Source organism: Lagopus muta, chromosome 5 (assembly GCF_023343835.1).
Source record: "Lagopus muta isolate bLagMut1 chromosome 5, bLagMut1 primary, whole genome shotgun sequence".
Taxonomy (NCBI): Eukaryota; Metazoa; Chordata; class Aves; order Galliformes; family Phasianidae; genus Lagopus; species Lagopus muta.
In genome coordinates, this window is record NC_064437.1 from 54,009,747 (window position 1) to 54,023,324 (window position 13,578).

Sequence of the window (13,578 nt, forward strand, 5' to 3'; positions counted from 1 at the left end):
GATAGGCTTTCAGAATGGTAACTGTAAGGGCATGACAGGGTACTAAAGAGGTAGAGATCTGCTGTTAAGAACCTATTAATAATAAACACAGATGCACTCACTTGCGGTTTATTAAAAAACCTATTGTATCCCATTAGATTCATAATGCAGCCTTGCCCCGTGGATTGCACTGATCTTCCCATCCCTAGCTTTCCCTTTCAGAACCAGCTCCAAGTTTTCCCCCGGCAGGATGTTTCCCCTGTGCTCTAACGCAGAACTGACTTCAATGGTGCTGCATTTCCAAGAGAGCTTTTAGAGAAACTGGAAAAGCATTTCCAGTTGTACATTTACCTGACTACAGTCTGACTGATAGATGACAGTATTTCATGGATTATTTCTCCATGGGAAATGTATAAGAAGGCAGAATGCTGCTTGTGTGGCTTGTTAAAGGATTTAATTCCAGGCTGAATTTTATCATTAATCTACATGTTAAAGTAAAGGCTATGTAACAATGAAATACAATATATCTAACAAACCTGTGTCTTATTTTACAGGAGTATTTTTATCAGACTATTTCTAGTGGCAATCATCTCCACAGGGTGCCTGTGCCATGCATAGAGCCTCAGTAATAATCCAGTAAGCAAAAATGTATTAGAAGCAGTAAAAAATGTAGAACAGATAAATTGGGAAGTTTTTTTAGGGTTACCATCCATTTCTAACCAAGCAGTTCTGCTCATTCAGGGACTTCAGAGAGCAAGAGTCATTTAAAATATTCTTATTATTTTAAATAGGACTTAATTATCACCAATTTCAGGGTTGATTAGAAAGGAGTTCGGAAAAATACTCTGAAATCCACAGTGCTCTGTGAGGAGCAAACCTCAAATCTGACCTTCTCTAGCTATCAAGAGACCATCTATTCACGTGAATCATCTGTAATTGAGTTTACTACCTTAAAATGGATACCACAAATTCTCCAGTAAGCTAATGAGAACATTCTCCAGCTTCCACACAGCTCGTGCTTCTCAGCATCTCCTGCAGAGCTGCCATTTCAGTCAAGTTACTTTCAACATGCTGCTCGTTATACCAGCAATTTGCCAGAGGTAGTGCCAGCTCTCCCTCTCTCTAAGCCCAGCGTGGCCAGTATTGTCCCACCACTAGAAAAAAAGAAGGCAGAGTACACTTAAGGAACGCAAGAGTTGATCCAGAAGAGCAAGAGCCATGCCATGAAGAACAAAAAACTAACACGAACTCTCTAAGAAATGCTGGGACTGCAGATCAAATCTGATCCACAAGGCCACCAAGTAGGAATCTATGTGCCTATCTGTCACTGCGACAAACACCGCTGCTGTCTTCAGCCACTTGTCCCCATTTAAGAGCAATATATTATTCTGTGATTACACTGAGGAAGGAATAAAGCTATGAGAGAAAGACTGGAGTGGGATAAGAGGCTGAGACACCACCAATCTTGAGGGGAAACCTTCAAGGTTTCACCTGGAGAGAAGATGAATGGACAAACAAAGGTTCTTCTTGGGCCACTCACTTCCTTAAGAGGCCTTCTGCAGGAAAAGAGCCCAGCAGCCTGCAGCAACTGCAGCTGCAGAGGTTCCCAAGCTGTTGTCCAATTGACCACCTGCCAACAGCAAGCACAGACCTGGATAATAACATCATGTTCTAACTGCTGCTTGTTTCCAGCTGTTACATTCCAGTAAGAAACCCAGAAGATAGTTCAAATACTTTGCTCGTGCTGTTTTTCTTGTAAGTGATTGCTCTAGTTGCACAAGATCTTAAAAGGTTGAAATCCAGAGGTGAATTTGATCTCTCTGCTGTGATGAAGTCTACCGTAAAGGAAATATTTAGGAATTCCCATGTGTATATTTTAGCTTAAAACGGAGAAGTAAGCTTTGATGCAGATGCCCACTATAATGGGGATTCAGTGTCAGATATCTGCAGATCCTAATTTTATTACTACAAAGATGAAGCGTAACAGAATGCTAACTGAGCTGCAGGTTAACACAAATAGCACAGAAGGCAGAAATGTCAGCACAGAAATGAACATGCTGAATTCCACAAATCAAAAAGGAAAGCCAAAGTAAACTTTTCTATTCTACCTCTACCGCTTTGCTTCTGAACAATCTGAAACACTGTATGTACAGCTATCTTTTTATTTATTAACGATCTGTTTATTAACAAGCACTACCTCTATGCAACACCCTTGGTGTTCAAACTTGTGAAAGAAGCTGCTACCGAATCATTGATGGCTCAACCATATGAGTCTGTGACCCGCAAAGTGAGCGAGCAAGACGAGACGTGCCATCCCCAGTGGGAAAGCTGGAAGCCATCATTCCACGTACCGATTTCAGACCAAGCAACAACTGCCACTCCAACCTGCTAACAGGGATTATACAACAGCAACTCCTTTGGCGGCAGATCACGGTATTTCAAGACAATGATGCTTTTCATTCGATTCTGCTGTGTCTCAGGAAGCAAGTACAGCCTTAATGAGCCCTTTCAGCAGCGTGGTGGTAAAAACAAAGTATTTGAGTTGCAAAGCTCAGATCAGGAACACAGTCATTCTGAAAGCATGCAACTGGGTCAGCTTGGATAACGCAAACACCAAAAGCCCTCTCTATCTTCTAAACGCGGAAGGTGAGGGAGGACAACATTTTTACTGGCTTCCCTTAGTGATAGTGCTTACTGGCATAAGTAAAACAAGACACCTCTTGTCTTTGAAGAGCGTGGTCCCGGCTTCATTAAAATGTTATAGAAAAAGCAAGGATCCTGAAAGCTTATTCTGACTTTTTTTCTAATCTTTCAAAGTGGAAGGGAAAACAAGGACGATTTTCTAAAAGACACTTGAACTCTCTTCCACTGTACATGTTTACAGGCTGCAAAAGCAGATGCAACAGCAAAATCAGCAGCTGAACCATCTCTGCAGGCTGGAGACTGTTCCCATCTCTGCGGGCTGGAAGCTGTCCCTGCCCAGCCCAGGTGCAGTGAGCCAGCTGGCTGCTCCACACCGGTCCCATGGGCACCGCATGCAGCCCTAGCCCAGGGACGTGCTGCTCAGCAAAGAAGCTGGCGAGCTCCAACTTTCTTTCATAAAGTTACTGAAAATAAATGCTGACATCAACAGCTAAGATGACTTGGTAATCTCTAGAGTTGCCCTGTCAAAATCAGTTAGAACTCATTTTTTCCCACTGCTACCAGTTCTGTTTTCCAGTACCATTCCCTGCAACCCCACTTACATATAAATTTGGTCTCTCCTTTTGAGATCTTACCTATCAATAACAGGCAGAGCAGCCACAAGGCAAGCAGCGTGAAGTCTGAAGGCGCTTCAAAGTTCTTCTAGCAGTGCACAGTTCCCCTCTGCATACAGAGAGCACAATTCGTTCCTTTTTTGACCTGTTTTTTTTTTAATCAGAGGGAAATGTAGTAATTATAGTCCGTGTGATTGCAAATGAAATTACAAACCTACCCTTCGGGCACAATACTGTCCCCACCTACATGTTGTCGACCCCCAAATCTCATTTAATCTTGACAGATACGTAGTACTGAGGCATCACTTCAGGAAACTGTGAGTAAATCAATTTTATGAACACCTTCTCTGCAGTATTCCTGTGCTCTTCCAAAAGTCTGCTAATTCATACAGCACTTCTTACGCAACCTATGTAACTCAATTCATCAGCAAAGTAACCCAACACTTCTGATGACTGAGCTTTTGCTCAGTCTCTGGCTTTCCTATGATAACCTAACTGTCTCAGCTTTATCAACTGATACCAAAGGCCTACATTATACTGTTCTCTAACAGCATCAACTTCTTTCTTTTCTTCACAAACTTTCTGTAACCCTGCCCAAGCACAGCACAGAACACTACATTCATTTGGGGAAAACAAAACCAGACTCCCATGGACCCTTCAGTTCACTAGTTTTTAATACACCAAATCAATCCTGCTGACGCAGGAGATTGTTCCCTGGCAGGAGCTGAGGAGGGTACACACAATGTTCTCCCTGTACTTGTCCTAACACAGACTGCGCTCAGAGAGGACACGGATGAAGCAACAAATCCACTCCTGCAGCTGTGACCTGGAAGAAACATTCCAGCCTGAAGGGTGAGAGAACATAAAAAAAGGAACTAAAGCAGCACTAACAGCAGGTCCTTGTTACCCCAAAATCAGAGATGAGAGTTACCAACACTGCACCCTCCTTTGGGCCGTGACTTCTCTCTTTGGGGAACATGAAGTAACTTGTTAGTGGAGACTAGAAGACCCACAACACCGGGCTTTGGGAAGACAGCTCTCTGTATGTCCCACCCTCACCAATTATTTGTTCTCAACACCAGAACACACACATTTATAAAGACTGCAAGTGCTTTTTATTACTTTGTTAATATCTACCTGCTACAAGGCTGTGAAGAAAAATGAGCAGCAGACGTGAAACTTTGTTGAGTTTTATCATCCCTACGCTCATGATTGCTCAAGCACAGCTAGCAGACTTCTTGGCCTTGGTTCATCAAACTGTCAGTGCAATATTGCAAGAGAAGCTACAATACACATAACAGAAGAGGTTAATAACCTGCCTATTCTATTGCCAAGGCAAAGGAAAATAGGAAAGGTTAGACCACAAATGTGTTTTTAAAAAACTCTTAGGAAGGCCACACTGCTATTTCTCTGAACCAGAGCCGACAGAAATGCCCAGCTTACTGAACACTGCATACTGTAATTTCTCCTCAGATCACAGCAAGTAACACTCTCCCCAGCTTGTACACAAATTGCTCAGAAGTATCACACACATCTGCTAATGATTCCAGCACCGGACATTTTTCTGAACATACTCATGCTCTGTGAAACTGCTCCACTTCAGTGCTACAATCAGAAGATAGGAAGAAACACTGGAACATGCATAACGCACATTCTACCCAGTATGACTGCAGTCACCAAGCAGATAACAGTCCAGGTAAGCTAAATTTCTTGACTGAAAAGGATTCAGTAGAAGATCTACTGGTACACCAGTCATTGCTTAGCACTGACGCTTCGGGGCAGGGAAGCATTTTGAAGAACTGAGCAGAAGGATTCTGCATCTACTTACCTGTATCATCCACAGATTTAATTAGCAAACCTTCATTTTTATCATTTTCTCCTTAACAGTTCTACTTGCTGGCAGCCCTGCACTGGATTATAGGAAAAGAAATGCCTCTTGAGCACTTTTCCCTTCAGAGATTCCCCGTTAACGTGTATTTGGCTTTCAGCAACAGTCTCTTTTATTTTTTTTTAAACAAAGGAAATGTGGAAATGCAGTACCCAGCCCTAAACACTCAAAGACACAGAACAGGTACTTTCCTGGTGCCTTTAAGCACCGCTAGAGCACCAACTGACAGATACTTGCAATGTGAAGTGGAAACCGAAATCTGATTCCTGCCTCAGTTTCCAGACAGCAGAATGAACAGATGATTTACCAGCCTGGCTTGCTTCTACCTTCAATTCCTCTTTCCAACACCACTCAGCCACTTGGATTACAATGAGGGCAAAGCTATAGGAACTGAACTGGAAGGGTAGTTTCCAGGGTCAGCTTCAAGCTAACAGGTGCTCGGGGCACCTAAAATTTACATTCAACTAATTGGTTTTCTTCAGGGAGAGAACTCATCCCAACCTAGCAGCACATACATAGAATAACATGAAATGAGTTGAAATGAACAAGCAATGAAAAAGAAACAACTATGCAAATACTACAGGTATCTGTACTTAAAGACTCCCAGTGAACACTGTAACATGTCAGAAACCAGAACACTCAGGACTCATCCCCACAGTCATCTACTGTGACTTCAAAAGACACATCTTTGCACAGTCTTGAGACTGAATGGCTTTGTAACATCCAAGCGAGCGCTGCAAACATCAAACATACACAGCTCTTCCTTAGAAGAAAAAAGAAAAAAGAAAAAAAAAAGGATGAAAACCTATCTCAGAGAAAACTAAGAACACCAACATCCTGAAGGATTATTTGCTTTTAACTGCAACTGGTTCTACTTAGCGACTTCCCAAATTACCTGCACTTACCCTTTAAAGCTACTACTGGCGATGGCTGTGTTATGTGTACAGAGCAGTGGCATACAGCTCACTCAGCACTTCTTCGGGTTTCTGAGGGCAGAACATTCACATGCTCTCCTCTGACCCCACGTTCCTAATCACTGCTGTCCATGTCTATATGCAACTCATCGCCAGCTGAACCAACCCAAACACCAGCTGAATTCAGCCGGTCTTGGGATTTTCGGCATGCTTTATACTGAGCCATCAGTCTTCTCTCTTTGGAATTTACCTTCTGTTCTAGGTTATTTTAGAAGCTGAATAGAAATCTCATCTTGTTATACGCCATGGCCAGATGTGCTACATTTGATGGAAAGGCCAAGAAGAGCTCGGTCCAAGCAGTAACATGTGAGTTGATTCCACCCATTACTACTGTTCTGCAAAGGAGATGAAGAACACCAATTTAAGCTGCAAACCCTACTTCACCAGCAACCCACTTCCTCCTGAACCGGATGCACAACGCAGGGATGCAGCTGTTGCTACTGCAGCAGTGCAGACAGTCGCTGCTGCCCGGGGAAAAGGCAATACTTCACCCAAGGAAGGGGCAACCCACTCAGTGGGTCCCACAGTCCAGAGCTGCCTTGCACAGCTGCCAAAGCTGGACCATCCTGGCTGGGAAAAGATTTTCTGGAAATGCACCTTCACAGAGGGTTCAGTGAGAATTTGCTCCCTGAAAAATCCAGCAATAATGTGTCTCAAGTGTTTTATGTATTATGCCAATGTTAACACAGAGAAGTACAAGGCCTGGGTCAAAGCCAGTTAATCCAAAGGGCTGTTCTTAAGTAAACAGTGGAAAACCACTCTACTTCAGAGCCTCTCATAGAAACGCACACAGGAAGCCTCTCTTCCCCCTTCCGCTGAACCAAATGTGCCAAGTAAGTTAAATGATAATCTAGTAATAAGCATATGTGCAAAATAGTAGGCCTTTGTTTGAAAATATCTGAACCACAGCTGGGAGTTGTGAATAGTCTGTAACTAAATTAAGCTAAGTTTAGAACTGCATAATGACCTCCACCTTTGTTGAAGGAACCTTTATTTTTAAACAAATTGCAAGTGGTAAGATGAGAGGGAGTGGTAGTTTTAGACACTGAAACTTCTCAATTACAGTTTAAGTACATCACATCAGGGTACAATGTCCCCATACATCTGTCCAACTTACTTCACTTTGATGCCACCTTCCAATCTCTAAAGATTGACAACTGACCGGGCCTCCCTTTCTCCCTATTGCTCTACAGAAGCAGTGCATCCTTTATTTTCAAAAGAGAAATGAACAGACCATTCACATCCCAGCATCACCATTACAGGTATTTCATTACAGCAATTCCTGCTCTCCACATTTAATGCACCTCACACCTTCGCAGAATTTACTTACCCACTGGTAAGAGGCACAGGATAAGAACCCACCTGCCTTCTTTACTCGCACATTAACAGAAAGCAGCATACAAACAAGCTCAGTGGGGTTTCCAACTTCCCTGACTCAGAACCCTCTCCCCGATGAAACTACCAAAAAAGGGCTGGCCGTGCTGGTAAAGCCTGCAGCAGGTATTCACACCCTGAGAATGATAACTGCAAGCAACAAGTTTACCTCTGCCATTCTGCACCAGACTTGAAAAAGCGGCAGGAGTGTGAGGGCTGGCATGCAGCCATCAGTGCTCACACACGTGGGGACCCAAGCGTTCAGGAAGTAAGAGCAGATCGGCTCCTGGCCTTACCGTAAGGAGCACACACTGCTAGACGTTTGGGCAGTTGTCAGATTTGACAGATGGGGGTTTTTAGGCTGAATTACTCAGGCTCCCTTCTTGATCCTGAGCCATCATACAAAAGTAAGTACTTCCCCCATCACGGCTTTGTATGCCCAGGTCTCCCAGGCACCTTTTTAGCCGTGCAAAGTCATTCATAAGACTTAGTAACTACCCTCATGTAGCCAGGTTTCGATTAGCAATTGCTTACAGTGGCTACCTGAAATACCTACGCAATGTTTTCCAGATGTTGCTTAAGGTCTATTTACTGTACATTAAGTTCTATTTATTGTGCACACTGGATTGTCTCTGTGGTTGTGTTAAGCAGAGCCATGTTATATGCACTCTCTATGCAGAGTACACAGTCCAAGGTTTTAGGAACCATTCCAGTAAACGAGTCATAGTGATTAAAAAGCAAAATACAGATCATTGCTACGAGCATCACAACATGACACATAACAGTAATTTCTTTAGAAGTATGAAACAGATGTTTTAGAAGAGATGTAAGAAACATTTATATGAATGCACACTTTGCAAATATGTGAAGATGTGCTTTAAACACAGAACAGCCTTAGAGACTTAGACTGCAGCCATTCCAAATGTTTGTGCTGCTGACATAAGAAATAAAACTTAAAAAATAGACGGAGTACAGACAATAAGCAAAGAGTTCCCACGCGCTGACTTAGTAACATCTCATCTCAAAGAGCCAGACAAGACTTCCACTCCCGGCACATTCTGTTCAGTTTTCCGTCCCATTATTCGTATTGCTAAAAAAACCACAGCTGTTTTCTATCAGGACACCCACGTTGGCAAGCCACCCCGAGGCAAGGACACGGCGCAGAGCAGGCTCTGTGAACTCGTCCCAAGGTGCACCACTTGGGCTGCCCTCAGCTTCTTCGGGGTAGAGCCCACGTGCCTGTCCCCTCCATGGCTCTGTGCAGAGTGGCACACAGGCCCTTCTTATCCCAAGATGATCAGTTACAGAGGTGAGCTTTTAATGGACTGAAGACGAGGCACGGCCCTGCCAAACAGCAAGCCAGTTCCTATGACAACTTTCCACTGCAGCCTGGCTGGAGACCATTAATCCACCTTCCTCAGGCGAAGTAGCTCCTACACAGAACCAATTCTGTGGATCGTTACAGAGTTCCGCAGGACTTCCAGCAGTGTTCAAGCAATGGCAGGTTGCACTGTACTGAGCTACCCCGATCCCACAGCATCCCCTCATTTTCAATTTATACAGAAGAAGAGGTTTGCTGAGCACACCCACTTCTGTCGCTCTCTCTGGGCAGAGCTGCAGCCAGCCCTTCTTCCTGCGCCTCCTCGTGAGTCGGAATCCAGAATCCACAACCCATGCGGGACTGAAAGGCTGTGGGTCAGCTCACTTTGCCCCAGGGAACCAGCAGCCTACCCTACTGCCAGCCCCAGGCCATCTCCTGATAACAGCTCACTGCAAACTAACAAGCCACATTTCATTTTTTAACTATTAAGCTGAACCACAAATCACAGGTAGGAGGCGAGCAAATAAGCCTATCTTCTTTTTCTATAAGCACCACTTGAACATCATATTTAAAGAGTTTGTTTCCTTTTTACTTTAGATACACAAATAATGTGTGTAATTTTTAAGGGAAATACAACATTCCTAAAAGAGTACAATACTGCAGTGTTTATCAGCAAACATCAAACTGAGGATTCTGGGTTTTTTTCCAAAAACAAACATACCCCATGATGTTAAAAAAGCGTAGGACAAATATTTCCAGTTGTTTTAGGAAGGGTTTGTCAACTTTCAACTTTGCAAATGGTAACAACTAAAGGGCTCCTCTTTTTGTTACTATTACGAGTTGCCTATAAACTGGAAACTTGCCTGAAAAAATTTCAGCTTGCATCTGATTTTTTTGCTAGCGTATATCCTAGAAACAGCGTATAGAACACTAATGCAACCAAAGCAAATGTACTAACAGGCTCCAAATTTCAAACCTCAGCTGAAAACAGTTGTCCCATTCTTACAGTTTTTCTCCCCATTTGTCTCTGCAATTGTACTTCACTCAATGGAGCATTTTAAAGGTAATTCAGCGGTGCATTTTGCAATACAGTTTGCTTGAATGACGCTATACAGAGTAAAGGTTGTATTGTACTATATAATGAAACAACATCCATGCTTGAACAAACTCCAACTGCTGTTAATCAAACCAGCAAGTTCCTGAATGGTCTTTTGGAGTCAGGACTAATGGCAATAGATTATTTTAAATAGCAGCCCTGCTTTAAAGTATGTTTAGGTTGATGCAGGCTGACGGGCAGTGACAGACCCCACAGCCAGGCTGACCAGCCTGCAGTTAAAACACAACGCTTTGCCCTCTGTGCCATCACGACAACTGCAGCATACAACCTGAAGATCAACACGTAGCTTTGAGTTTTGCTTCTGGTTTTCAGCAAAGCCACGCAGCACCTGAGAAGGCTTGCAAGTCTTCCTATCCCCCATTTGTTCACTAGTCACCACATTCTGCCCAGTTCTGAAAGCAAACAGCTGGATGGATCAATGGAATCTAGAATCGTTAGGGTCAGAACAGACCCCTGAGATCATCTGGTTCGATTGCCAACACGGCGTGTTTGAGCCAGCGATAAGGTGTTATTCTCAACCGAGGCAGACAGGTAAGACTACATCTTTATAGACAGAAAGCGCATTGCAATCTTTGCGGTTTAGACCCTCCAGAACTAACAAAAAAATAAAAACTTTCCCAAAGTCATCATGCCTTGGGGGCAATGTTCTCAAGGCCGTTGCCGAGACGCTCCCTGGCATCACAGCCAGCCCGTGAAAGCCAGCACCAGAACGAACGTGAGCGTTTCACCATCCCACAGCCCAGGAACGCCTAAAACATCCTGCACGGCACGAAACCGCGCTGCCTGCTACGGCACCCAGAAAACGGAGGGAACCGCTTCCACCGTACGTTGTACGGCATTATCTCTGGCACAGAACAGAGGCACGAGCGCGGCTCGAGTCAAGCAGCCGCGCGCCGCTCGGGCTCCGCCGCCGCTACGGCCGCGGTCGGAGGGGCAGCGCGGGGCTCAGCCCGCCGCAGGGGGTCCCGCACTCGCGGGCCGAGGTGACTCAGAGCGGCTCGGGACGGGAAGGCGGCAGCGGGGCCGCCGAGTGCCTCCCTTCAACGGCTGAAGGGGAAGTGCCTCAGGAGCGCCGCCGGAGCCCCGCTCTCGGCGCTCCCCCTCCACACGGAGCCCCCTCCCCGGCTGCGCGCCCGAGAGGAGCGGCTCCTCCCGCCCGATTCCCCCCCAATTCCGAACGGTCGCTTCCAACGGTCCCCGCCACGCGCCCGGCGCGCGCACGCGCACCCGCACGCGCGCACTGCCCCCGCGCGCCCGGGCCGCTCCTCACCTCCTGCCGCGCTCGGAAGAACTGCCCCGCACGACTGCCGCAGCGCCGAGGCGGCAGCATTGCGCATGCGCGGCTCCAGCCCCGCCCCCTCCGGGCGCCAGGGAGCGGGGAGAGTGTGCGAGGCCGGCGGCCGGGCGCAGGCGGCAAGGGAGCGTCGGCAAAGTGCCCGCCCGCAGAGCAGCCGCACGTCCAGAACACGGGGACCCGCCCCAGGGAAGCGCCTGGGCCGCTACTTCGCTCTTTCCCAGAAAAACTCTCACTGTCCCGGGCAAACTCCTGAGTTGCTCCTCAGCTGGAGGCAGTCAGCAGAGCCAGCCTGACGTTTTCATCGGTGTTGGTGTGTGTGTGTGACCCACCTGTGCTGGATGGCTGATGGCAGGCACTCGGATCTGCCTTTTTCCCTCAGACTCCCTTGGTTCAACAGCCAGCAACCGTTTCCCCCCCGGGCCACCAGTGAAGCAAAGCCAGGCAGTGAAACCCATACCCACAGCGTGATTCAATGGGCTGTGCTGGGAAGCGGGCTGGAGGTGTGCATCCCAGTGCTGTGTGTGCACGGCTACAAGGACAGCTTTTTCCTTTCCACCACAATCCAAAGCTAAACGCAGCTTCTGAGATAAAACAATTAAGTCCCATCAGCAGGTGAGCACGGTGCAAAGTCACAAAGTTTTAAGGCATCCTCCTGCTGTCTCACAACCAAGACCTCAGTTTGGAAGCAGCTTCTTGCTCTCACAGGAACCCAAAGTGCACCCTCACCTCCTTTGCCAAATGGATTCTCCAGGCCTTTACCGTACATTAAACAACACAGTGTGATATACAGAGATGCACAAAACAGTACAATGATAGCCCTCTTGCTCCCTCTTTGTTCTGGTAGGTTTAGGGAGTTTGTGCTCATAAGGACACACTAGACTTCTGGGACCTAGCTCCTTGGGGACATGGTCACAGTGCAGTTCAAGTCAGCCCCCAGGACCTTTGCCGGGTATTAAGGGGCCTCAGAAGGGGCTTGTGTTGTTGTTCGGGTGCCAACAACCTGGGATGGGTTTCGACTCAACTTGGTGGGATCCCAAAGTCCCTGCTCCTCCTTCCTGCTCTGACAAAAGCAGTATCCGATGGGCTGGAGCCCAATCTTTGCTCTGTGGGAAAGAAGCAGTTGTTATCATTTATTGACTCAAACTCCTCAGAGTCAATAAATTCAGAGACATGCTCTCAGCAGTTACACTGGCAGCTGGCTCAGATCCCACCTAATTCCTGTAGCCTCATTCCCTTCTGACTCAAGAAAATCACAGAATCACAGAAACACCAAGGTTGGAAAAGACCTACAAGATCATCCAGTCCAATCATCCACCCATCACCAACAGTTCCCACTAAACCACGTCCTTCAACACAACATCCAAACGTTCCTTGAACACCTCTGGGGTTGGTGAATCCACCACCTCCCTGGGCAGCCCATTCCACTGCCTGACCACTCTTTCAGAGAAGTAAATCTCATCTACTTGGAGGCAAAGGGATCTGTTCCTAGGATCTTTACTTATGGATGGTAGCAGTCCTTGCAGAGACCCTTGCAGATTTTTTTTTTTTTTGTATTATTTTTTCTTTTACGTAGGAGAATGTGATACTCCCAACTGCTTTTAGAGCACATCTGTATGTCAGTACTAAATCAGCACAAGTGGGAAGGCCAGGAAAGGTTGCACTCTGCTTTACCAAGACAGAAGAAAGCCAGAACAGCATTCATCATCATCAGTAATAATCACCATAGCAAAGTCATAACAATGATACCACTTAACTAAGCAGAGCAGGTGACCTCCCAGTTACTCAAACAATTACTGCTGGTAGAAGAAACCTCACTTGCAATACAGTAATGCAAAACAACAGAGGTCGAGGAAGTGGTGAAACACATTTGTGTGTGAGGATGTGAAAGACCTGAAACAACCAAACTAGATCAAAGTGAAGATTTCTGCCTAGTGGGCACTGTGGGGCATAGACTGAGGCTGCAGGGTTTGCTCTACCATCAGAACATATGCACTTGGGTCACAGAATCACAGAATGGTTTGGGTTGGAAGGGAGCTTAAAAACCATCCCATTCCAACTCTCTGTTATATCCAAGGACACCTTGCACTAGACCAGGTTGCCCAAAGCCCCTTTCCAATGCTGCCTTGAACACCTCCAGGGATAAGACAGGGCAGAGAAGGTACAGGTGTTGCAACCTCACAATGGCTGCTCTAAAATGGGCTTCAGAAAGACAGAATGCTTCTAGGAAAGCTAGCTGCGAGCAGATCAGAGTCCTGGAAAGCAGTGCACAAGCCAAGTCTCTTGTATTTATACTTCCTGGCTCTTTTCTTTGTCAGTTGGCTGACACTTCTTATTCCTCCCATACTCTACAAGGCAGATGCACAAGACTTAG

General features: G+C 46.0%; 1 protein-coding gene across 3 annotated transcripts in view; it reads right to left on the minus strand.

Moving 5' to 3' along the window:
- The window catches only part of NT5C2 (5'-nucleotidase, cytosolic II), a 62,055-nt gene that overhangs the window by 48,262 nt on the left and 215 nt on the right, over window positions 1-13,578 (minus strand). Inside the window, exon 1 of one of the 3 annotated variants that reach the window (XM_048947016.1) lies at window positions 11,181-11,258. The exons of 1 other annotated variant lie outside the window; for it this stretch is intronic. In XM_048947016.1, the coding sequence (XP_048802973.1) occupies window positions 11,181-11,247 (67 nt within the window). In that variant the 5' untranslated portion in view covers window positions 11,248-11,258. Of the gene's footprint in view, window positions 1-3,257; window positions 10,697-11,180; window positions 11,259-13,578 lie in introns of those variants that run through there. One more of the 3 variants, XM_048947017.1, reaches the window with a different exon arrangement.